The sequence below is a fragment of the Megalobrama amblycephala genome, linkage group LG15 (assembly GCF_018812025.1).
Source record: "Megalobrama amblycephala isolate DHTTF-2021 linkage group LG15, ASM1881202v1, whole genome shotgun sequence".
NCBI classification, from domain to species: Eukaryota; Metazoa; Chordata; class Actinopteri; order Cypriniformes; family Xenocyprididae; genus Megalobrama; species Megalobrama amblycephala.
The window spans coordinates 9,866,224-9,891,229 of NC_063058.1; the positions used below are offsets into that span (position 1 = coordinate 9,866,224).

A 25,006-nucleotide genomic window follows, 5' to 3' on the forward strand; every position below is an offset into this window, starting at 1 on the left:
AGTGACGTAAGCCGTAAGTCATTTAAGCGCGGCATTCAACAACGTCATCAACTGTAGGATGGAGGACGCCATGATCGGAGCTGTGTTTTTGTTGTGTGTCATGAGATTTGTGATAACGGAGATGAAATGTAGAAGTTATGCGATTGAAAGAGCAAAAAGGAGTGCTAAGAGACAAAGCCTACTATGACAACTTGCAGTGCTGCATATTATCGAGACAATGCTGCAGACAAAGGCAACAGGTAAATGCTATCTTTCGCTATTTTCCATGTTGGTGGAGTTAGTTCCTTGAATAAAAATAGAGGGTGCCACCAGTGTTTCATATGGCATGCGTTCAGCCAGTCAACGTACACTTACGTCACTGGTCACCATTGTGCTGGGTTAGACCCTACTCTGAAGTAGGAGCTAATTTAGTCCTCCCAAAGGGCGTTCCTATAACTAAAATCGATCCCAGTTCCTACAGTGCGAACGTGCCAAAAACCGGGTACTTCCGCCAATAGTTATGGGAACTATGAAACTGTTCCTCCAGTGCAAAAGCCCCTCAGGATAGAGGTAAAATAAGGTGACCTCAACTCAGGGCAAGTTTACATGACAACAATGTACTAACAATGTACTTTTTTGACGGCAACATTGTCAAAATGATCACGGATCCATGTAAACAATTAAAAACGCTGTATTATACCGCCAGGCCAGTAGGTGGCGATGTCACATGAGTATGAAGTCACACTTTTCACAAATATGCGTTTTTGAATTTTACACAGAGACGATAACGGTATCGTTTTCAAAAATGTGCACTTTGAAACCTGTTTTCAAAAGTTTGCATTTTCAGGCCCCCCAAAAAGCTGTTGTTGTGTAAATGAATGGTCAAAAAGCATAAAAGTTTAAATTTTTAGTTGAAAAGGTTGTCATGCAAACGGCCCCTCAAAAGTAAAGTATTTTAAGAGTTATTACATTTTGATGAAAGAATATTTCAATGGAATAACATGTAACAATGAATTGTTCTCCATATGACACATTCATTTAGCAGAAATTGTACATTTTAGCTGCTTTTTTAAGCTAATCCTACACCACCCTCCACACATTTTAGCTATTGTTCACAAAACAGAAAAGACCATGTCAAATAAAAACAAAAGCAAAAAAGCAGCCTCTTACAAAATGTCTAAACACCTCCTCAATTAAAAGATAAACAGAGAAACTTGTTGATAATGTTAGCACTGTTAACACTTAGTGGCCATTAGGCTACTTAATATTGAAAAGTAAAGGGGGAAACGTAGTGCTCAAAGTACAGTGCAAGTTGACTAAAGGTAAAGTCATAGCCTAAACATGTTTAGCTGTAGCTTCAAAATCAATGAAATTGAAGACACAGCTTCTCAATGTGGATTTTACTGTGCTGTTTAAACCACAACACGCTATTAGCATGCTAACTGTGTGTGTAAATGTATAGGCCTATTAGCTTTGAGACAAAGCAGCATGAAGACATACTAACCACTATTGAACCTCTTAGGCAGCATAACTAAGGATTATTTACTTCTGAAATCATTGGGAGTGAATGAAATACTCCTTAAAAGTGCATGGTGATACAATGACACATGCTAACAACATTACTGCAACATCCAGTAAAACACAGGGCTCCTACACAGGGTAGGTTAAAAACCATTCAAGTGTGTACTGAAAGTCCCATTCAGATTTTTCTCCTGCAGCTGTTCTTGAACTACAATGGAATCAATACCAATTTCATTTCCACATCCTCCTCAAATGCAAACATCTTATAGATTCCTGTAAATGAATCAGTGTTTGAGTCACACTCGTCTAATGTGCGTAACCTGTTAAAAAGCAAACCCGTCAGCTAATTAAATTTCCAGGCCCACACAGAATTGTTTTTTTACATTTTTTTTAGCTTATTCTGGAGGAAATTTTAGCAGAATAGACTTAAATATGGTAATAAAAATCATTCCATGACAACACAATCAGAGGTTCACGGCTAAAAAACGTTTTTTTCTGATGAAAGAAATACATGAATGAAGAAAAAAGCCAAAATATGAAATGCCATGGAATAATATTTACTGATTTTTTTGTAGAAAGGACAAAATGACAATGAAAATCAGTAAATATTCTTCCACAGCATTTAAAATTTTGGCTTGCATCACTATTTATGTTTGCCTTTCTTCAGAAAAAAATATATATTAAAAAAAATCAAAACATTTCAGCCAAGGAAGTTTTTAAAATTTGGCCAATTAGACATGGAATGACACATCTGCAAATGAACCAAAAATATTTACATTTATTTTGAAAATTTTAAATAAAATATTTAAAACTATTTAAAGAGCTTCTGTCCAAAATCCTTTCAAAATACAATGTCTAGTTCAGTCATGAAACTCTAGATGGCACAGGATATGTAACAAGACATACAGGCCAATCAGATCCTTAAAGGATTAGTTCACTTTCAAATTACATTTTCCTGATAATTTACTCACCCCCATGTCATCCAAGATGTTCATGTCTTTCTTTCTTCAGTCAAAAAGAAATTAAGGTTTTTGATGAAAACATTCCAGGATTATTCTCCTTATAGTGGACTTCAGTGGCCTCCAAATGGTTGAAGGTCAAAATTACAGTTTCATTGCAGCTTCAAAGGGCTTTAAACGATCCCAGATGAGGAATAAGGGTCTTATCTAGAGAAACCATCGGTCATTTTCGAAAAAATACACCTGTATATGCTTTATAAACACAAATTATCGCCTTCCAAGTGGTTCCACCAAAACCGCACTTTCGTATTCTTCAAAAAGCTTATGCTGTATGTCCTACGCCTTCCCTATTCTACTTACGGAAAAAAATTGAACTGGTGTTGCGTTCGTTCCGTAAGTAGAATAGGGAAGGCGTAGGACATACAGCGTAAGCTTTTTGAAGAATACGAAAGTGCGGTTTACGAAAGTGAACATGAAAGTGAAGAATACGAAAGTGACGGGGGTGAGTAAATTATCAGGAAAATTTTATTTGAAAGTGAACTAATCCTTTAAATGAGTGTAACTTCAGTAGATCCAATCAAGAATCATCTAGATCATTACCTGACCCCAAACAAAGCCATAACCTCTACCATCAAATGTCAAAACACACGGCCTGTGACCTTCAGTAACCCTGTCCTCAAACCTCCATCATAAGAGCTTCTCACCCTGTCCGTCTCAAATATGTTCTTCAGCCTCACGCCAGCGAGTCCTGACCTGACCCAACGTCTGTCGGATTGAGGGGCATATTTAACCTGTCAGGTCCTCCGTCCCATAGCCTCTGTTCCTGGTCCAGTCTCTGAGCTGTCAGCCAGATTCCTCACCACACTTTGAGTTTCTCCACAGACTGTCAGTCACATCTGAAGTTTGACTCTCACTTCGGCTTATGAGGACATGCTGATCTTTCTTGAGGACATCTCTACTAGGCAGTAAGGCATGTGACTTGTTTTAGTCCTGCCCTATAAGGGGTGATGTAATGATGTTTGGTTACAAAACACTCAAGAATCAATTAAGTGAATTGTGACTATATTGTTGGATGAACTGTTTCTTGAAAAGCTATGAGTTTACAGTATTTAAATTGCAGTATGATTACATAATCATTTTTCATTTTATCTGTATTTGGTTCAGTATTGTGCTGTTCATTTCTCCTACTTTTACATTTTGATTACTTTTGCCGTCATCTAACACTTCTAAAACACAAATAATTTAATAACACTGTTAAATGTAATCTTTAGCAAATCTCAAAAAATGAAAATCCATTTTTCATACTGCGAAAAAAAATACATAAATGAAGAAGAAAGCCAAAATGTTAAATGTCATGGATTGATATTTACGGAGTAATCCACTATTTATAATGAAAATCAGAACATATTTTGGCTTTCATCACTATATGTTTGTCTTTCTTCAGAAAAAAATATTAACAAACTCAAATATTTTAGCCAGGGAAGTTTCTGAAATTTGGTCAATTAGACGTGGAATGACAGTTTGCAAATTAACCAAAATATTTACATTTAATTTAAAATTTTAATAAAATATTCAAAAATATTTAAAATAACCATCTTATTTTATCTGCCAAAATTCAGTACACGCTTAATCTCTGGTCAGCATAAACTGGGATTGTCAAACTGTTTCAGGCTCCGTTTACACTAGTGCGTTTTCATTTTAAAACGCATACGTTCTGCTACGGTTACGCCTGTCGTTTACACTACGCCGGCGTTTTCAAACCTCGAAAACAGAGACCCCGTTTTAGTTTGAAAACATCGGGGTTGCGTTTCAGTATGAACGGACCAAAATAGAGACTTTTGAAAACGATGGCATGGCTTGCCCACGTTCGCACTGTGTATCCTTGACGACCGTGTAAACAATAACATGGAGACTGAACTGCAATCTTTGCTAGCTTTGTTGTCATTTTTAGCAGCCATTGTGCAGTTAAACACTGAATTTTTTTAAACGGTGCCATTCGAACGTTTTTTTTACAAGATGTAATATAAGTCTAAGGTGTCCCCTGAATGTGTCTGTGAAGTTTCAGCTCAAAATACCCCATAGATTTTTTTTAATTAATTTTTTTAACTGCCTATTTTGGGGCATAATTAGAAATGCGCCGATTCAGGTTGCGGCCCCTTTAAATGCTCGCGGTCTCCACCCCCCAGAGCTCTCGACTTGCCTTATCATTGCATAAACAAAGTTTACACAGCTAATATAACCCTCAAAATGGATCTTTACAAAGTGTTTGTCATGCATGCGTCAGATTATGTGAGTATAGTATTTATTTGGATATTTACATTTGATTCTGAATGAGTTTGAGGCTGTGCTCCGTGGCTAACGGCTAATGCTACACTGCTGGAGAGATTTATAAAGAATGAAGTTGTTTATGAATTATACAGACTGAAAGTGTTTAAAAATGAAAACAACGACAGCTCTTGTCTCCGTGAATACAGAAAGAAACAATGTAACTTTAACCACATTTAACAGTACATTAGCAACATGCTAATGAAACCATTTAGAAAGACAGTTGCTTACCTAGTCTGATGATTCAGCTGTGCACAGATCCAGACGTTAATACTGCCTGCCCTTGTCTAATGCTTTGAACATGAGCTGGCATATGCAAATATGGGGGGCGTACATATTAATGATCCCGACTGTTACGTAACAGTCAGTGTTATGTTGAGATTCGCCTGTTCTTCGGAGGTCTTTTAAACAAATGAGATTTATATAAGAAGGAGGAAACAATGGAGTTTGAGACTCACTGTATGTCATTTCCATGTACTGAACTCTTGTTATTTAACTATGCCGAGGTAAATTCAATTTTTAATTCTAGGACACCTTTAATACTGCAGCTGCCTACATGCACAAGAGGCAACTGTTTACACTTCTACGCGCACACCCAGTGTGCATGAACGGTCATGTGACATGCGTTTTCGTTTCTGAAACGCTGTGGAAACGCCAGTGTAGACGGGGATCGTTTTCATTTTAAAACGCTGCCTTAGAAGCTGCAAATTCATTATAATTCCTCAGACAGGTCCACATCCCACAACAAGCTGCTTGACTCGCCATATTCTCCTTAAAAAAAAACTCTGCACTCATCTGAAGTGCTTCTGTATGAGAAATATCACACAATCTTAACCTCACCAGCACACATCTTGTCAGTGGACACTCTTCATTCATATGCGATTAAAATGAACATTATCACTAAGGTCAACACATACTACAACTCTAAACCATGTCAAAGTTAAATTAAAAGTCTTCAGGTAAAGCACATGCCCTTTTACTAAGTGTAACAGTTACATTAAACTAGGGCTTCAACAATAAAACAATAAAAATCAAATGAAAATCGAGTAATTGCTCAATAAATCAAAACTTGAATGAAAATAATAGACATTAAGCACATCTGTGTGCTGCGCATGGAAATCGTCCACCAGTCATGTCATTTTACAGTAGGGAATAATGCATTTCTATGGACACATCTCACAGACACACCTGAAACACAGTGGAGGAGACAAAAGTGTTCAATGCAAACTGTCCTAAACATGAAAATCTCATAAGCACTTTAAAGATCCCGTTCTTCGTGATCCAATGTTTCAAACTTTAGTTAGTGTGTAATGTTGTTGATAGAGTATAAATAAAATCTGTACAATTTTAAAGCTCAAAGTTCAATGCCAAGCGAGATATTTTATTTAACAGAAGTCGCCTACATCGAACGGCCAGTTTGGACTACATCCCTCTACTTCCTTCTTTAATGACGTCACTAAAACAGTTTTTTGACTAACCTCCGCCCACAGGAATACACAAGAGTTGCGTTTGTAGAGTGTGTTTGTCGCCATGTCGTCGAAACGCTGTTATTTTCATCCCGCAGTCCAATCACCGGGTCTGATTCCGGCTCAAATTGATAGGGTAAAATTAAAGACATGTTTACAATAACACTGAGCACGTGCATCTCCACGTTATGGTAAGAGGCGTGACCTTTCCGGGCACGGTGCGCTAAACTGCTGTCGAATCACAACACAGGAACCGCTGGCACAATCAGAACTCGTTACGTATTTCTGAAGGAGGGACTTCATAGAACAAGGAAGTCATCAGCCCGTTTTTATGACAGTGGAAACAGCGGTATACAGATAAGTAAATTATGTGAAAAATACTGTGTTTTTTTACACGCGAAACATGAACACGTTATATTGCACACTATAAACACAATCAAAGCTTCAAAAAACCACGAAAAACGGGACCTTTAAACAAATTCATATCATAACCACAAACTATACAGGCAGCCTGTTAACTGTCAGTGTCCTGCTACTACACTTTGTTTATTGCTTTTTTTTCTCTATTACATATTATAGTAATCATCATAAATCTGGTATCATTTGAAAGCTTAAAACTGGACATTGTGTTTCCATGAAAACGGTACTTAATGGGCATGATATACACATTAAATTTGAAACAAAACTTGTTTAGACATGAATTTTGCATTTTTGAGCCCAAATAATTTTGTAAAACATATATTTTATATATAATGTTGTTATATTTTGTGTAAAATGTTGGTATGTTTAGTTCAGTATATGCGCACACCAGCACTTGTTCACTGAAGTCTGAATTTTAAAAGTTACCATGAAATCAAAACTGACAATTCTTATATAACTACCCAGAATTCTTTGCCACTTGAACCTCTGAAAAAGAGGTGCCATAACTAAAACGTAGAGATAAGGTGTCCGAATTTGCATAATTCTGCTCTTTTCTATGCCATTTTTGAGTATAAACAATGTGAGTAGTGTGTTCACACTGAAAATTGCAAACAACAACGAAACAATTTCCCGATAATACTTAAAAAAAAAAAAAACTAGGGCTAGGACAATAAATCGAGAAATGATTCTGGATTGATTCTGAGATTTTCCAAATGCATCGCAATTCTCTCCTGAATCGATTCTGAGCTTAGTTTTTAACAGCAGATGGCGCTCTAGGCTAGTTTTTAACCGCACGCTAAAACGCTCATGAAGAAGAGTGCTCGTGCATTCGGCTGAGTCTGAGAATGTAATTGCACCTCAGAATGCTTTTATGACGTGAGATTAATGTAAACAGCCCACACAAACACCCTTGTAATTCACTTCAACCTTTTTGAACTTTATGAATGAGTATTTTATAGAAGGGAATATTGTATAGGCTGTTTCTAAAGCACGTAGTGCTAAAACTAAGCTCAGAATCGATTCAAGAGAGAATCACGATGCATTCGAAAAATTATCAGATCCAGAATCATTTCTCGATTTATTGCAAAAATGTATTATCCCAGCCAGCACTAAAAAAAAACAAAAAAAAAACAGCCTCGACCAATAATGAGACGGCATTCTGACGTAGAACCTGGAAGCACTGCACTGTGTTTATTACATCAACAGCGTCAGAGAATGACAGGGAAAAGAAGAAATTGTCGAATAAAGTCGTAATTTTGTTTGTTTTTTGCACACACTTGTATTCTCGTCGCATGGACTATTTTAGCCATGTCTTTACTATCTTTCTGGGCCTTGAAAGTGGTAATTAAATTGCTGTCTATTGAGGGGTGAGAGAGCTCTCGGATTTGATCAAAAATACCTTTATTTGTGTTCCGAAGATGAACGAAGGACCTACAGGTGTGGAACGACAAAAGGGTGAGTAATTGATGACATTATTTTCATTTTTAGGTGAACTAACCCTTTAAAAGTGATAATTCTGTCATCACCTACTCATCCTCATTCAAACCCATATAACTTTCCTTCTGTGTAAAGCAAGAGGTGAATTTCTAAAGAGTATGCAGGCAGTCTTCAATATAATGAAAGTGAATGAGGACTGGGGTTGTCAAGCTGCACAATGACATGAGGGTGAGTAAATGATGACAGAATTTCCATTTTTGGTTGAACTCTTCCTTTCACGAGATCTACAAGTACTCGCTGATTTCCCCTGGGATAACATGGGATTAAAAACACTGATAGAGCCCCTGCTTAGTGTCCTCACAGAGCTTCCACATTTCAGAGATCCCACCATGACATTTCAAATACTACAGATTCTCACACTACTCCTGACTCTTATAAGGTCTCAGAATTATCTATCTATCTATCTATCTATCTATCTATCTATCTATCTATCTATCTATCTATCTATCTATCTATCTATCTATCTATCTATCTATCTTCCTTTGTGGATGAATTTGTCTATGAAGCTATACTGGCAAGCTTTTTCTTGATGTGTCTGGAGTATCTGAGTATCCATATGCATGGCCTGACAATCCAGTAGGAACGTTAACACCGAGATTAGAGACAGAGAACGTGAACAAGGGAGATTTCAGGAAATTAAAGTCATCACAGAATGACCCGTCCCATCTACAAAACCACTCTCTGACCTGGGCAACCCTTCCTGATTTTCTCCCGCTGTCTTTTCAATCCCTACTTTCTCTCTCTGACCACTCCTCCCTACAATCCCTTTTACCCTCTGGGTGACCTCTCCCTGCCTGTGGACAGACCACTTAACATTGCTTCCCCACCTGTGGAGCCGCGGAGGGAGCGGGTAGCACTTCAAAGCCCCGTGCAGTGATTGAGCACTGATTGCTGTGGGCCACTTGACTCATTTCATCTCATCTCAAGGACTAAAACTTCTGGAGAATGAGGTGGGAGGTAGATGGAATGCTGAGGAAAAACATTCTGCGTTTGATGGGATGAGCTTCCTTTGTAAGTCCATTTGAGCAATGGTCTTGACAACTTTTACGAAACCAAACAATCAAAAAAAGGACAATATATTTCACTTTTCCAAAAGTTAACTGCCAAATACATCAGTTATTTGCTATATTTAAACCACTTACATGTTGACACTCTAAATATAGCCTAGTCTAAAAATGCAGAGGATGTTATGCTTTATAGAGTTTCGTCTTAGGAAAAAAACAGTATATTAAATTTTCCCTCACTCTTGATTACATTTACATTTGTTCTTGGCAGACACTTTCCTGCTACAGGGACTTACAATAAAGTGCATACAATGTGTTTATGCCAATTAGTAGTTAAATTTGCATTGATGTGCCAAGTTTGAATATGCATAGACAGGGAATAATGATGATGTAAAATTTCAAATGACCAGAATTTAAATAAAAAAAAAACAAATGGCTTCAGAAGACTTGGAATATAGCAGACAAATATGTATGGACTAACTTTTATGGTGCTTTTGGGGGCTTGGGGATAGTTCATGGAAAAGAGCATCAACATACTGCAAAACATTGAGTTCTACCAAAAGCCTAAAGTATACTTCGGCTTTTATGCATACAATAGGGTATACAGTGCGTAGGGTGACCATACGTCCTCTTTTTCCCGGACCCTTCCTGGCCAGGATTTCTATTGCCTAAAATGTCCTAGTTTTGGGAAACACATCAGAGTAATTTGACCACTAGCATGCAGGCATTGTACATAATCGACCAATCGTGGCTTGTGAGAAAGCGGGATCTACAGATAGGGCTGTCGCGGTTAAGGAATTTCCCTTGCGGTATTTTTGAGTGGCTCAATAGCGCGATATGCGGTATTACCGCCATATATACATATATATATATATATAGAGAGAGAGAGAGAGAGAGAGAGAGAGGTCATATTCAATAACGAAACTAAATAGAGCACTGAAGTAAAGAGAATGTCAAAATAAGGGTCTACAAAACAGAACATAAACCTGACAATAAGATGGTAGAGCTATTGTTGTATGTATAATAGTTAGTTTCGATCCTCGAATCTGACAAAACAAGACTTTCTGCTGATATTTCACGAGTATAAGCAGAACTAACGTTACGCTGCATTCACACGGGGCGTCAGCGTCAACGCTTGACGGAGGGCGTGTCTGAAGCTTGTGTTGACGCGACCGTTATAGTGATTACAGCCAATCACATTACTTTCCGGTGTTGCACGAACGCAGTTGGCTGCGACTGCTCTAGGGTATTTGCATAGGGCGATCTGATTGGATGACGCCTGCGTTGGCGCTTGAAAAGTTGAGAAATCTTCAACTTCTGCCGCTTGGAACGCGAGTGAAGCGACGCAACGGAACCCACAATTCAGTTCGGCAACGCATGGCGTCACCCATTCAAAGTAAACGAGAAGCGTTAACGCCGGCGCCCCGTGTGAATGCAGCGTTACTCATCTCTGTGCGTTCTAGACGGCAGTCAGTGCAGTTACATTGTTGTGACACAAGGTGGCGGCAAGGGACTGTCTTTGAGTCTTTAAATCGTTCATTCAACTGCACGTTCAAAAACGCAGATTCATTCAAAAGAGAGATGAAATGAAACAAGCTGTTGAAATCATTTTAACGTTGAGCGTCACTTTATAAGGCTCAGCTGACCAGTAATGCTTCGATGCTAAGGCAGAGATTTCGCTATCCTTGGACACGACAACTTTTTTTCACGAATATATGTCTCGGCCTGAAGGACAGACGCAGGTAATCGCACACGCTCAGTCGATCTCTCTCACATTCACTGTCTGTTTAGGCTTGTTTAGTGCAAATCTACGGAGCCTCTGTACAAATCACCATGGTACACATTATGCTTTCATTATTACCTTATTTAATATTTAGTACATGTGTATGAAGTGTAAAACGAGAAGGACATAGCCTTTCAAAAAATAGAAAACATGCAAATATCGCGGTTGCTGCGGTTTTTGCAGTGTTCTGCGGTTGGCTCGTCAAAAGCGCGGTATTACGAAATTGCGGTTATCGCGACAGCCCTATCTACAGAGAACAGTCAAAGCATTGAAAATACATTTTAATGCATGCGGACTGTCAACAGAAACAGTGGCATGCAAAGACTTCCACGTAGAAATTGCGTTCCAAAATCACGTTCCATTTCGGTCGCACCTCGATACGACCGAAATGGGCACTTTCACTTTAACGAATAAAGGGGCGGGGGCTCAAGCCATTTTAGGCGATTTAGAAATCCTGGCCAGGACATGTTCGGGAAAAAGAGGACGTATGGCTCCCCTAACAGTGCGTAATGTAAATTATATCATCGTATCGACGTATTTTTGTAGGCCAACCTAGAAACTCGCATCACCCTGGTTCCTTCGACAAAAACCAAATAGGACTTTTTTGGCTTTTGGGTTATTGCAGAAAATAAGGTCTGTGACTAACAAAAGCTTATGATTCTTACACATTTTGTTCATAAAAATCTTTAGGAATTTAGGAATTTTGAAGCTTAAATACATTCGACAGAAGTCAAAAGCTAACAGTAGGCTATAAGCTAACTACACAGTCTTCACCATCAACGTCATCATCACTACACACCAACAACTCTTTCAGTCTGTTTAAAAATTTTTCCCTGAAAGTTCGAGTTATAATAGTTTGCAAGAGCATGATTATAAACAAAACGAGGCTGCGAAAGCATACTAGTGAGTAGATGAGTTTACCTGTTCGGCTGATGAAGTTTAATATCCCAACAATCTCTGTAGTCCCATTTAGCTACTTGTTAGCAACCGCCATTTACGAGACAAGTAAAAGCTTTATAACAATCACAAGAGGGAATTACTGATGTATTTTATATCATAGAATAAAACATGAAAATACCTTGAGCTTGTGTTCACCACATATCTTGTTTCAAGAAAAACTCATTGACATTAGGACAATGGAACTGCAAGTGTTAAAATGCTAACTCGTTTCCAGGGTTTTGCCTATAAAAATATGTCATCCCTGCTCCACTCTATTGTACGCATGTAGCTTGATCCTTCTAACCACACATGCTCTGTATGTTCACCTTGCACATGCGCCTTGAATTTTTAGTTTTTTAGTTTGTCCACAAGGCCAGAACAATAGATGCCAGCGTTGACGAGCCCTTGGATGAAGGGGTTACACGCAGCTCTAGTTTAAATAAGTTCAAAGACATGTTATCGCTCATTACTTTTGGACAGAAAGAGTGCAGACACTGGACAAGTGTGAAACTTTCTCGTGCGCATGTGTTGAGCGCCTATGTTTGCATTAGGGGTGTAGGAAAATATTGATACACGTGAATATCGATTTTCAAAAACACTGTATCCATATTTATTTATTCATGTTTACATCCAAGATTTGTGTCGCTGACTTTGTGTTTGGTTAAACCCGACCGCTGGATGGCAGTGTTATCTCAGAACATAAACTGTGACAAGAAGCGCAAGGGTGCATCGTTAGCGTTAGCATTAGCATTATCAGACCTAGCTCACAAGACGATAGAATTATACCAGCTCCCGCCGCGGTGTATAGAGCTGAAGTGTGGCGTCATTCTGGCTTCCACTATAAAGAAACTACTAAAGAGATCGACAAGAGTCATGTTGTTTACAAAATAAGCCATGCTAAAATCCAATACTTGGGAAACACATTGCTCATTTATCATCCGCTCTGCTAATTTTCAAAAGAATATGTAAATATGTGCTGCACTCTTTCCTCTCAATAACAAAAACACAATAAAAATGACAGCAGTGGCAGCAGCAAGAAAGCATCTGATTGTAGTGATGTGGATGTAAAATATATAAATGCCATATAAATGCAAAGTTTTTACTCAGGTTTTATGCATATGGTGGTGTGTTCAAGACAGAAACTTTTTTTCCCCCTTAAAATAGATTCTCTTACTAAAAAAACAAGAAAAATCTCAATATATCGCCTTTCTTACAGTATCGCAATATATCGTATTGTAACCCCTGTATCGTGATGCGTGTCGTATCGCCAGATTCTTGGCAATAAACAGCCCTAGTAGTTCGCATACACTTATTAAATGGAGCATAGGCAATTAACTAACATAATCATTATAAGAGTATTTAAAAAAAAAAAAAAAACATTTACTTTTACATATTTGTGAAGTGGAAGTAATAAGAAAAACCAAAGAAAAATGATACATCAGTCATAGAGTTCAAAACAGTGGATCTCAACTGGTTTTGCTTGACATAGGACATCAAGTGGCAATCCAACAGATCAATTCAAATTTAAGATATTTAAATGTTTTCTCGCTTTTAAAAGTTGATAAGCTTACTAATTCTTTTAACTATCGATGGCATTGTTGCCATTATATTGCTTGCATTTAGCATTGTTTGTTCCCTCTGTTCATATCCCAAGTGATCTCTTTTGACAAATGAATGAATTTTATGTCAGATTGTGGAGCCGATCTCCAGACTGATCTCAGCTCTGCTAGTAAAGTGTTTATGACATGGACAGAATTCCATGTAGTAACTGATCAGTTGCCAAACATTGTCCCCTGGTGCTATGTCGCACACACAGGCCCTCAGTGGCTGCATCGGCAGGGTTTCCACTTTGGTGCCTTGCCCTGATCATTCCATCTGTCTCCAAATCATCCTCTTTTCTCTGTTTTGGAAAAAAATGCTAGAGTCTTACAGACTGGGTCAATAGGGGCATGCTGGATTGTATGACAGCATCTGAAACAATCAGATCAAGGTCATATGTATTCTTGTGTGCCACCTTCTTGAGTGAAGCATCTAAAGGTCTGCACCGACAGACACTTTGTCGAGTTTTGTCGGATCGGTGTGTTACCTCTGTCTATTGGCATCTGTTGGAGCTTGCTTTCACCTGTTTCAAAATTTCCCCTCTGGGATCAATAAAATAACTCTTTATCTTTTTGCTATTTTCTCATGCTTTGAGTTTAACCTTGAGTCCTAGTAGGATTAATGGCTGTCAACTCAGATTATTTATTATGTACACCTGTTCAACTGCACGTTAATGCAAATATCTAATCAGCCAATCACATGGCAGCAACTCAGTGCTTTTGGCATGCAGACATGTTCAAAACGACCTGCTGAAGCTCAAACTGAGCATCAGAATGAGGAAGAAAGGTGATTTCAGTGGTTGTTGGTGCCAGAGTTTTTTGTAACCTGCTGATCTACTGGGATTTTCACGCACAACCATCTATAGGGTTTACAAAGAATGGTCCGAGAAAGAGAAAATATCCAGTGAGCGGCAGTTCTGCGGATGAAAATGCCTTGTTGATGCCAGAGGTCAGAGGAGAATGACCTTTGGTTCGAGCTGATAGAAAGGCAACTTCAACTCAAATAACCACTGGTTACAACCGAGATATGCAGAATAGCTCTGAACGCTCAACACGTCGAACCTTGAAGCAGATGAACTACAGCAGCAGAAGACACACCGGTGCCACTCCTGTCAGCTGAGAACAGGAAACTGAGGCTACAATTCACACAAGCTCATCAAAAATGGACAATAGAAGATTGGAAATTCGTCACCTGGTCTGAAAGTCTCGATTTCTGCTGCGAGATTCAGATGGCAGGGTCAGAATTTGGCGTGAACAACATGAAAGCATGGATCCATCCTGCCTAGCATCAACAGTTCAGGCTGCTGGTGGTGGTTTAATGGTGTGTTGGATATTTTCTTGGCACACTTTTGGCCTCTTAGTACCAACTGAACATCGTTTAAACGCCACAGCTGACCTGAGTATTGTTTTTGACCATATCCATCCCTTTATGACCACAGTGGACCATCTTCTGATGGCTACTTCCAGCGGGATAACGCACCATATCACAAAGCTCAAATCATCTCAAACTGGTTTCTTGAACATGACAGTGAGTTCACTATACTGAAACAGACTCCACAGTCACCAGATCTCAATCCAATAGAGCAGCTTTGGGATGTGGTGGAACGAGAGGACGTGCGGCCGACAAATCTGCAGCAACTGTGTGATTCTTTAATGTCAGTTTGGACCAGAATCTCTGAGGAATGTTTACAGCACCTTGTTGAATCTATGCCACGAAGAAATAAGGCAGTTCTGAAGGCAAAAGTGGGTCTAACCCGGTACTAGCAAGGTGTACCTAATAAAGTAGCCTACTGTATATACTGCATATTTTTAAAATCACCATTACGAAAAGCTCAAAGAAAAAACAAAGGGATGCTAGACACAAACCTTTATAAAGCTTATCTGCACATTGCCAGAAATGTCTACCTTCAATGAGTGAATGTCTCCTCCTGTTACAGAGAAGATGTTAATAAGAAAAGAAAATATTTTTCAAGGGATTCAATGCACCTAGAGTCAACAAGTCAGCTGGCGATCTTGTGGGTGCTGTTTGATGCTAAAACAAACAGACAAGAGCGTTAAAGGCAACTAGTTGTTTTCTCACGTCATATAGTGCGAGAGAGACGCTCTCAGAATGAACGTAGCCTAAGCTTTCCGATTTTACAAACATACTCTTTTGGCATGCTACTTTTTTTAACCAAGGCAAAGCCACAATATCCAAAAAATTAAATAAAGCTTAAAGGTGCAGTCAGTACATTTTTGTCATAAAAGTATAAGTGGTGTTGGACTCTATATTGACACCTACTGGCCTGGATGCATGAAGTTTGTTTACTAACTGCAATTGTTTATCGTTTCTCGTTTCTCTGTTTATGCTGAGATGTATTTTCTTTATATGTAAGCAATAAGGTATGAGAGGCTGTGTTGTATCGTGAATCGTTGTTAGGCACGAAGCGAAGCGGAGTGAACCCCTTCAGCCATGACTTATTCACGATACAGTACTAGCCTCGAGTACCTTATTGCTTTTATAAAACAGTTACCACACAATACAAATGTTAAAGCCAGAAATATGTATTAATGTAACTTTCATTAAGTAAACGGTCACTAAAAGCCTTCCTTCTGCCGGAAAAAATAGTCCCTGACTGTGAACAGCAACAGAAATTACATTATTACGCCATTAGATGGCGGCAAAGACTGTCTTTATGAGTGTGTCAGTCAGTAGCGAAGACTTTTACATTGAAAAGACTGAATTGTTGTGAACATGGAACTAGATACAACTGACAAATGCTTTGACTAGCGCTGTCAGTCACGGGAAAACCCCTTAACTGTTAAAAGGACAAGATAATACATCGGACATTTAAACAGATTTTGTATTATGAACATAGGACTGACCTGAAGGAAAATGCTAAATCTGAATGCAGGTAATAAACTCGCTCACTCAATCTTTTTCTCACAATACTCTTCTACATAATACAGTAAGCTTCAATGAACAATATCAATTGAGAACAAACAGTTTACGTTGCTAAGAGTGGTTGCTAAGGGTGTGATGATACACAGAACCGTTGAGTGAAGCGGTCATAGCCGTGTTTTATTCACGATATTGACCAATTAGAATCAAGGAAAGGAACTAAGCACTGGCTTAAAGTACTATATAAAGAAAACAGTATTTTTGTTATTAGTAATAGAAATATTAGTAACTCTGGTCATGTGATCTCAAAATGGCACCTGAGGGGGTGATCCACTCCATGTAGAATAAAAGAGGGATTTTTTTTTTTTGGAAACTTATCTGCCTAGAGCAGTGATTCTCAGCGTTATATGATTAAACAACATTTTGAACAATTCGACAATATAGACAGCATAATTACTTCTAGAATGATGACAAAAGTGCTCCGTTAAAAGTTACAATTTAAGGAGTACAATTTCGGGAATTAACATTGTGGAAGCAGGATGGAAGAATCAGTCTCTACAACATAATAAAATATTTTAAACTCAAATTATTATTATTATTATTATTATTTTCAGAGTATAGGCACAAGTATTTATTTATTTGGTAACTAGCCACTTTGTGACTTGCTATAATGCCCAACTAACTGTACATTATCCGTTACATACCTTAATTTATTTTAAATAATTATAAATAAGCTCCCTAGACAACTTGGTTGAGAACCACCAATCTAGAGAATACATCTCAGTATTTTACAAATGTTTCCAAAACAGTTGTGAATTTCTAAAACTTTGTTTGAGCAAAAAATGACTCAAAAAAAGCTCAAATAAAAGAAAAAATATTGAGCCCAACAGCCCGGCTCAGGGCCTAAACGCACCATTGGATAGCAAGTAGGTTGTTTACAGGTACCTTCTTCAGCCCATAGCACCTATAAAGTAGGTAATTTATTAAAAGCATCCATAGGCTTGATAATCAAAGAGCCTTTCTGACATACTCAAACTGATTTCTGCTTGGGATTTGTGCATATAGAGGCAATGAACAAGAATGCATCCACCATCATCCTCCTCCTACATCAAACATACGCTATATTTGATCATTATTTTGTAATCCATGAACGGCTGTTTCCTTTCAGCCTGTTACGCAACACTCCCAGCCCATACTGATATATAGTCATATAATGTGTGTACAGACAAAGAAAATTCAATCCCCACTCATATCGCCATGCATTTGATGATGATGCTCTGGAAAGACGCCCTTACCTCAAATCCACCAAATAATCGGCTATTTATTATGCCACCCAAGTTCCTTTGTTGAACCCGACCTCGATTGGGAAAATAAATAAATAAAAAACTGTATACCCGCAAGATGCGTCTTATAGCGGTCCGGCCACGTACAGAAGACAGGTGCACCTGCCCTGGCTACGCAACGATTCCTACAGCCTCTTATTGCACACAGATGCTCCTTATGTCAGTTGTCTTGTATTTAAGACGCGTCTTACCGTTCCTCAGTCAGTCCTTAGTGTATTCCTCATCGTCCATATATCAGTCCGCTCGAGAATGGCTTTAAAATCATATGCCCAACCCTCTGTATTCTTTCACATCCTCATGTCATTCACTGATGCAGCAGTGCCACCGAAGACACGCCCACCTCATCTCTTACCCCCACTTGAATGACGTAAAGGAGCAACAGACCCCGCCCACATCCCCCTTTCACGCCTATTGATTGACGTAATAAATGAGCTACAGACCCCGCCCACCACTGGAAAACAGCTGCCTGTTAGGACTGCTGGCTCAGTCTACTTTTTTATACGATATTATTTGGTATAAAAGCGAAAGACTATTAAAACATGTATTCATTTTAATAATAATAATATATATATTTTTAATGTTGATAGATAAAGGCATGTTTTTTATCCTTTTTGTTTTAGTATATGTGGTTCATTTTTATATTCAATGTACAACTAGTAGACTACTGAATTTACATAATCTTTTATTTTTTATTTTATAAAATAGAAAGGTTGAATAGAAAAATAAAACAAGTAATACAAATATTTCCATAATCGTGTTTTATCGTGTTTCATTTTCTCAAAAATGTCTTTTCTCAAATGTCAATTAACAGAAAGGGGGCGGTACTTGGCGTTGATTGGTTATTCCTTTACATTTCAGCAGAGCCGTTAAATTGGATAGTTTTTTGTTTTGTTTGTTTTTTTTTAAAAAAAAAAGCAAAACATAGTCTACTCATCTAATAATAAATAAATATCCCTCTATGGTACGCAATATGATATCAATGAGGAAAAAAAAATATTTGTGTTGTTTTTCCTGCTTAAAATTGGACACTTTAACAATATATCAATAAACATTTTCATATTTTTTAAATTTATTTAATTTTTATAAGTTTGTTGCCTCGAGGCAACATTGTACCACAATGGAAAAATGTAAACATTTGGCATTTTCATGTAGAAAAAAGTAATATATTTATTGAAAACATCAATTTATTTAACTAGACACTTGAACAAACAAATGTATCTAGTTTTTAATGTATTAAAAGTTTGATATTTAATAAAAAGTAACATTTTATATCCAGCTGTTGCCCTCAGGCAACATTGTACCACAGTGGAACAAGTATTGCCAAACCATCATATTATTATGTTATTAAGTTATCATATCCATCTTCATTCTTATGTCCATCTTCTCTCTCACCCTCACTCTCTTCCTGATGGATTGTCACTATGATTTCATCTTCCTCATCACAGTATGACTCCTCATCCTCACCATCATCAACTGCCAGTGCTACCTGTTTTATACCTTTATGAAATGCTATAGAAAATGTGCAAATCATAATATGCAGATATAGTATGTGAATTACTATTCTTATAAGTGCATTACAAAATCATGTGAAAATGCCAACATATTTAGATAATTCTAACTCTTTTCCTTACAAATATAATACATTTGTATTCAAACCTATTATGCCTGTATGGCCTTATGCGATTCCATTATGGTACAATGTTGCCTTGAGGCAACACAGTTTTTTGTTATTTTCTCTAAAACATTTGATGATATATAACGTAAAGTTCTTAAAAATACTTCTTTACTTGCCAGTGAAGGTGACAATAAGGTTTTCTACTAAAACAAAACAGACCCTGTAGTTTGAACTGATATATGAACAATACTGTACACTCTGACGCCCTCTGCTGGTCACGTGTCTTCATAGATTTGCACAGCAGTCAGTACATACTCTAGATTAACAGGTTATGAATCAGGGTCCTCTAAAACATAATTTTTCTGTTCTTTGAAAGCCCTTATAATGGATATAAGACAAAAATATGAAATATTGTATAGCTGTCAATAACACTTTATTTTCCATTCCTTTTAAATCCATTTAGGGTAAAAAATTAGGAATGTTTTTGGCAAGATATCAAAATGATCCACAGAGAATATATTGTTTTGTACCTTAGGCTACTTAGCGCACACAATCTGTTTACCGATGAGGCCAAGACAGCTTCACAAGAGCTGAAGTCCTCCGGGACAGAAATAGGAGAAACGCACAAGACAATAATATCATGCAGCATGATCATTTCATCAATCTGGAATGTATGAAGTCAAGAAAAACACATCAGATCTCATGTACTTTGGCAAAAGAAGTGTAAAAGGCTCGAAAAGAAGCTTTGGAACTTGTGAGACTTCCTTCAACAGGAAAGTGACCCAGAACAACAACCACACTGGAGTGGCTTTAAACCAACAGGTTAATGTGTAAAAGGTTAATGTCTTTAATCCAGTTTTTGCAATGGCCTTTAAAATGCTCACATCTATCTTGGAGTTAGTGAAAAAATATACCAAAAAGAATGTGCAAATCTTCTATAAGAAGCTTTTTAATAAGATGTGCAACAGAGAGACCCATAAATATAACTCCTTCAATTTTGACAAATATTAGGCTAACTATGGAAACTTTTAAAACTAATATGTGATATTTCTCCATTGTGTGTGTGTGTGCATATATATATATATATATATATATATATATATATATATATATATATATATATAATTTGTTGGTCCATTATTTATTTAAATTATTTATTATACTTATTTAATTACTAAAAATAAAAGACAAAATGTCTGTGTGTGTGTGTGTGTGTGTGTGTGTGTGTGTGTGTGTGTGTGTGTGTGTGTGTGTGTGTGTGTGTGTGTGTGTGTGTGTGTGTGTGTGTGTGTGTAAAAAAAAATATATATAATATATATATATTGAATATAATTTTTACATATATATATTTGGAATATAATTTTATTTTATAAAAAATAATTTGTTGGTCCATTATTTATTTAAATAAATTATTTATTCATTAATATAAAATTAATTTAAAATTATTTATTAATTATATTCCAAATATATATATATATATAAAATATTTTGTTGGTCCATTATTTATTTAAATTATTTATTATACTTATTTAATTACTAAAACTAAAAGACAAAATGTCTTGTGTGTGTGTGTGTGTGTGTGTGTGTGTAAAAATTATATTCCATATATATATATTTGGAATATAATTTTATTTTATACAAAATAATTTGTTGGTCCATTATTTATTTAAATAAATTATTTATTCATTCATTAATTTAAAATTATTTATTAATTACATTCCAAATATATATATATATATATATATATATATATATATATATATATATATATATATATATATATATAATATTTTGTTGGTCCATTATTTATTTAAATTATTTATTATACTTATTTAATTACTAAAAATAAAAGACAAAATGTCTTGTGTGTGTGTGTGTGTGTAAAAATTATATTCCAAATATATATATGTATATATATATATATATATATATATATATATATATATATATATATATATATATATATATTGAATATAATTTTTACATATATATATTTGGAATATAATTTTATTTTATAAAAAATTATTTGTTGGTCCATTATTTATTTAAATAAATTATTTATTCATTAATTTAAAATTAATTTAAAATTATTTATTAATTATATTCCAAATATATATATATATATATATATAAAATATTTTGTTGGTCCATTATTTATTTAAATTATTTATTATACTTATTTAATTACTAAAAATAAAAGACAAAATGTCTTGTGTGTGTGTGTGTGTGTGTGTGTGTGTGTGTGTGTACGTGTAAAAATTGTATTCCATATATATATATATATATATATATATATATGGAATACAATTTTTTATATATTTTTTTATATATAATAATAATAATTTGTTGGTCCATTATTTATTCAAATAAATTATTCATTAAATTAATTGATTACTAAAAATAAAAGACAAAATGTCTTTCAATATATATATATATATATATATGTGTGTGTGTGTGTGTGTGTGTGTGTGTGTGTGTGTGTAAAAATGTATAATGTTTTACCATATGGTAATATGTACAGTGGGCTACCATCATTTCTATAATTTATAAATATTAATAAAATAATATTTTATATTTTGCCACTGTATATAAATGTATACATTATAAAATGCTTGGTACCGATTGCTGTTAAATATTGTCAGATGAATTATATTTATATATTTTTATAGTATAACATTTTACAATAAGTTTTCATTTGTTAACATTAGTTAACATAACCTAAGAATGAACAATAATTCTACAGCATTTATTAATCTTAGTTAATGTTGACTTCAACATTTATTAATACATTTATTTATTTATTTATTTTTACACATTTAATTTAATATTATTATTACACTGTAAAAATATTGTTGGTTTAACTTAAAAAAGTAACCTGGTTACCTTACAAGTTCATTGAAATTAAAATTTTTAGTTAATACAATGAAGGAGATTGGTTTAATAAACAGAAACTCAAAATATTATGTTATCTGAACTACGTTATTTATAGAAGTTGATTTGACAAAAGAAAAAGTTATGATAACAAATAATGAATTTTTACAGTGTATTATTATAGATTATTTTATTATATATTAATAATAATAACAAGAACAATAATATATATTATATAATGCATTATTGTATTATATAATATATTAATAATACTATATTATTATTATTATATATTATAATGGGGTATAAATCGGTATAAATAATGAACTACTTTGCATTACTGTTAAATATTCTCAGTCAGATAAATTATAGTAAAAATATTATAATGTGCAAACAGAGGTTGAATACTTTGTCCTTTATCAAATAGGACCAGAGGAATGGGTGGACCCCAAAGGCCTGTTGACCAATCCCCTTGAAAGCAACTTGTTGGGCAAGTTTTGTTGTTTAGACGCTCGTTGTCATTTGGCAGTGCAGGACTGACCCACTTCATTGAATGAACCGTGAGTGTGTGTATGGCGAATAGATGCGCTGTGGAACACCGCGAACGATGAACGCCGGTTTGACGCTGTTTACGGTATCATTATGCTTCTTCGGTTTTATTCAAGCCAAATCCCAGATGCAGTCCTGTCCCAGCGGACAGTTCTTGCTAAAAAATCAGTGCGTTCTCTGTCATCCCACCTGCACGGAGTGTGAGGGTCATGAGCTATTCGAGTGCACCGCTTGTGGTTTAGGTAAGTGATAGTTCACTATTACAGAGTGTAGTTTAACTTTGAAGTATGTATTGAATCAAACAGGTGCCTTCTTTGGGTCATACATATCCCAGCTGTCAGTGTGCGCATGCGCAACTCTCTCTCTCTCTCTCTCTCTCTCTCTCTCTCTCTCTCTCTTTAGTGATGTCTATTTACTTTGTGGTAAGATTGTAGAACATTACGGTAGTCAATGAAATTCATAGCAAGTTATAACAAGGAAAACCTTATGCAGAGTTGTTTGTAAGCAATTATTGTCGCTAGCTATATGCTGAATTCAACATGGACACAATAAAAAGATCTATTAAATGCGTTCTTACGACCTGAAATTTCGATATTTAATTAAAATGTAACTCAAAACTCATCTTAAAACATTTTGGGTTGTTTTGGCCATTGTGGTACGAATCTGTAGCAGCATTGTGCAGGTTCACAAAAGGGTTTTCCAAGAGACAATTGGGAAGGCAAACCTCCCAGTCCTCCCTCCACAGCTGCTGCGGAAAAACAATGAAGCTGCTCTCCCTATTTATCAACGTGACAAAGAGTGCTTTACCTCAAAAGAGAGTTTGTTTAGTGACCTCAAACATGAAAGTGTCGTGCGCACTTTTAATTACAGGAAGAGTTGAAATTAAGGTCATTTTAACACAAATTAATCGACTATGTTATTGAACAGTAGGCCTAATCAACATTGCTGAAGTTTAACTGCCAAACACGGAAGTGGGAAAAACTGAGACCACTTCCTTTTTTATCACTGTGGAAAGCTGATAATGTTTCTGTTTGGACAGTTAAAATTTCTTCTGGTATTTTCTTAGCCTCAGTCCCAGCAGTTTCAGATTTACTGAGCACTAAAGCTAGCCTTTTGGTCTAGAAATATATATACCAAGTAGTAGTAGAAGTAGGCTATATATAAGTGTAACGTCTTTTCTGTTGTCCCAAATGACGTACTGTACACTATGCACATATACTGTGCATATCTACATTTTATAAGGCTAATTTGTAATACAGCATCAAAGTGTGATAGCTTCTTTCCTCAAGAAACAGAATTTTTCATAGTCTTTTCTTCCCTGTGATGTATATTCGAACAAAAAGGCTTATCAAACAAGAAAAATGTTGATTTTGTCCATCGAGAATTGACTGGATCATTGTCGTCTGCAGTTTTCAGCGTGAACACACTACTCACATTGTTTGTACTACAAAATGGCATAGAAAAGTGCAGAATTACGTGAACTGGGACACACCTTATCTCCATGTTTTTGTTATGGCACTTCTTTTTCCGATGGCAAAGAATTCTGGGTAGATAAAGGGACAGTTCAGCCAGAAATTAAAATATTTTCCATACAATGACAGTGACATAATGACCTCATGTGTCAAGTATTACATCCATAAAGATTTCCAAGTCGTACAATAGCTGAGGAACAGATCAAAATTTAAGTCATTGTTTACTAATCTTGCCATACACTGTAGCTTTCAAATCAAATACAGTATCTTCTGATACATAACAGCATGCAGATTTGGAACGTCATGAGGGTGAGTAAATAATGACAGAATTTTAAGTTTTGGTTGAACTATTCCTTTAATAATACAGAATGAATACGCAAACTCTGGTCTTTAGCAAACCAAGCCACTCTTTTGAATTCTGTTAGTAGGCGTTCATGGTTGCCATTCCTCCTTTTCAAGCATCTCAAAGAAGAGTGCTGTAACTCTTAATCTCTCTCCCAGGCTGGTTGAGGGGGGAGGCCTTGCATCCATCAGTGTGTGACGGCATTGCCAAAAGTGCCCATTCACTTTCCATAGCCCTTGTTTATGTGTCCTGGTCATGGCAAAACCTGTCAGCCAGATAGTCGCTACTGTTTCTATTTAAAGAAGAGTTCATGATGGACACAAGCAGATGTTAATATTTGAGTTTTCTATTTTAGTTTATATCAAATTTCTGTTTATTCCTGTGATGGTAAAGCTGAATTTTCAGCATCATTACACCAGTCTGCATGTTGCATGATAATAT

At 36.0% G+C, this 25,006-nt stretch overlaps 2 protein-coding genes across 3 annotated transcripts in view; one reads left to right on the forward strand and one right to left on the reverse strand.

Annotated features, from left to right (window-relative positions):
• Positions 1 to 18,053, reverse strand: part of otud7a (OTU deubiquitinase 7A) — a 106,831-nt gene extending 88,778 nt beyond the window's left edge. Inside the window, exon 1 of one of the 2 annotated variants that reach the window (XM_048157810.1) lies at positions 17,907 to 18,053. The gene's annotated coding sequence lies outside the window, so the exon portion shown is untranslated. The other variant, XM_048157811.1, reaches the window with a different exon arrangement.
• A 4,633-nt stretch (positions 18,054 to 22,686) lies between these two features.
• The window catches only part of LOC125247385 (proprotein convertase subtilisin/kexin type 5), a 41,687-nt gene continuing 39,367 nt past the window's right edge, over positions 22,687 to 25,006 (forward strand). The window contains exon 1 of the mRNA XM_048158640.1: positions 22,687 to 22,992. Within this exon, the coding sequence (XP_048014597.1) occupies positions 22,785 to 22,992 (208 nt within the window). The 5' untranslated portion in view covers positions 22,687 to 22,784. The remainder of the gene's footprint in view (positions 22,993 to 25,006) is intronic.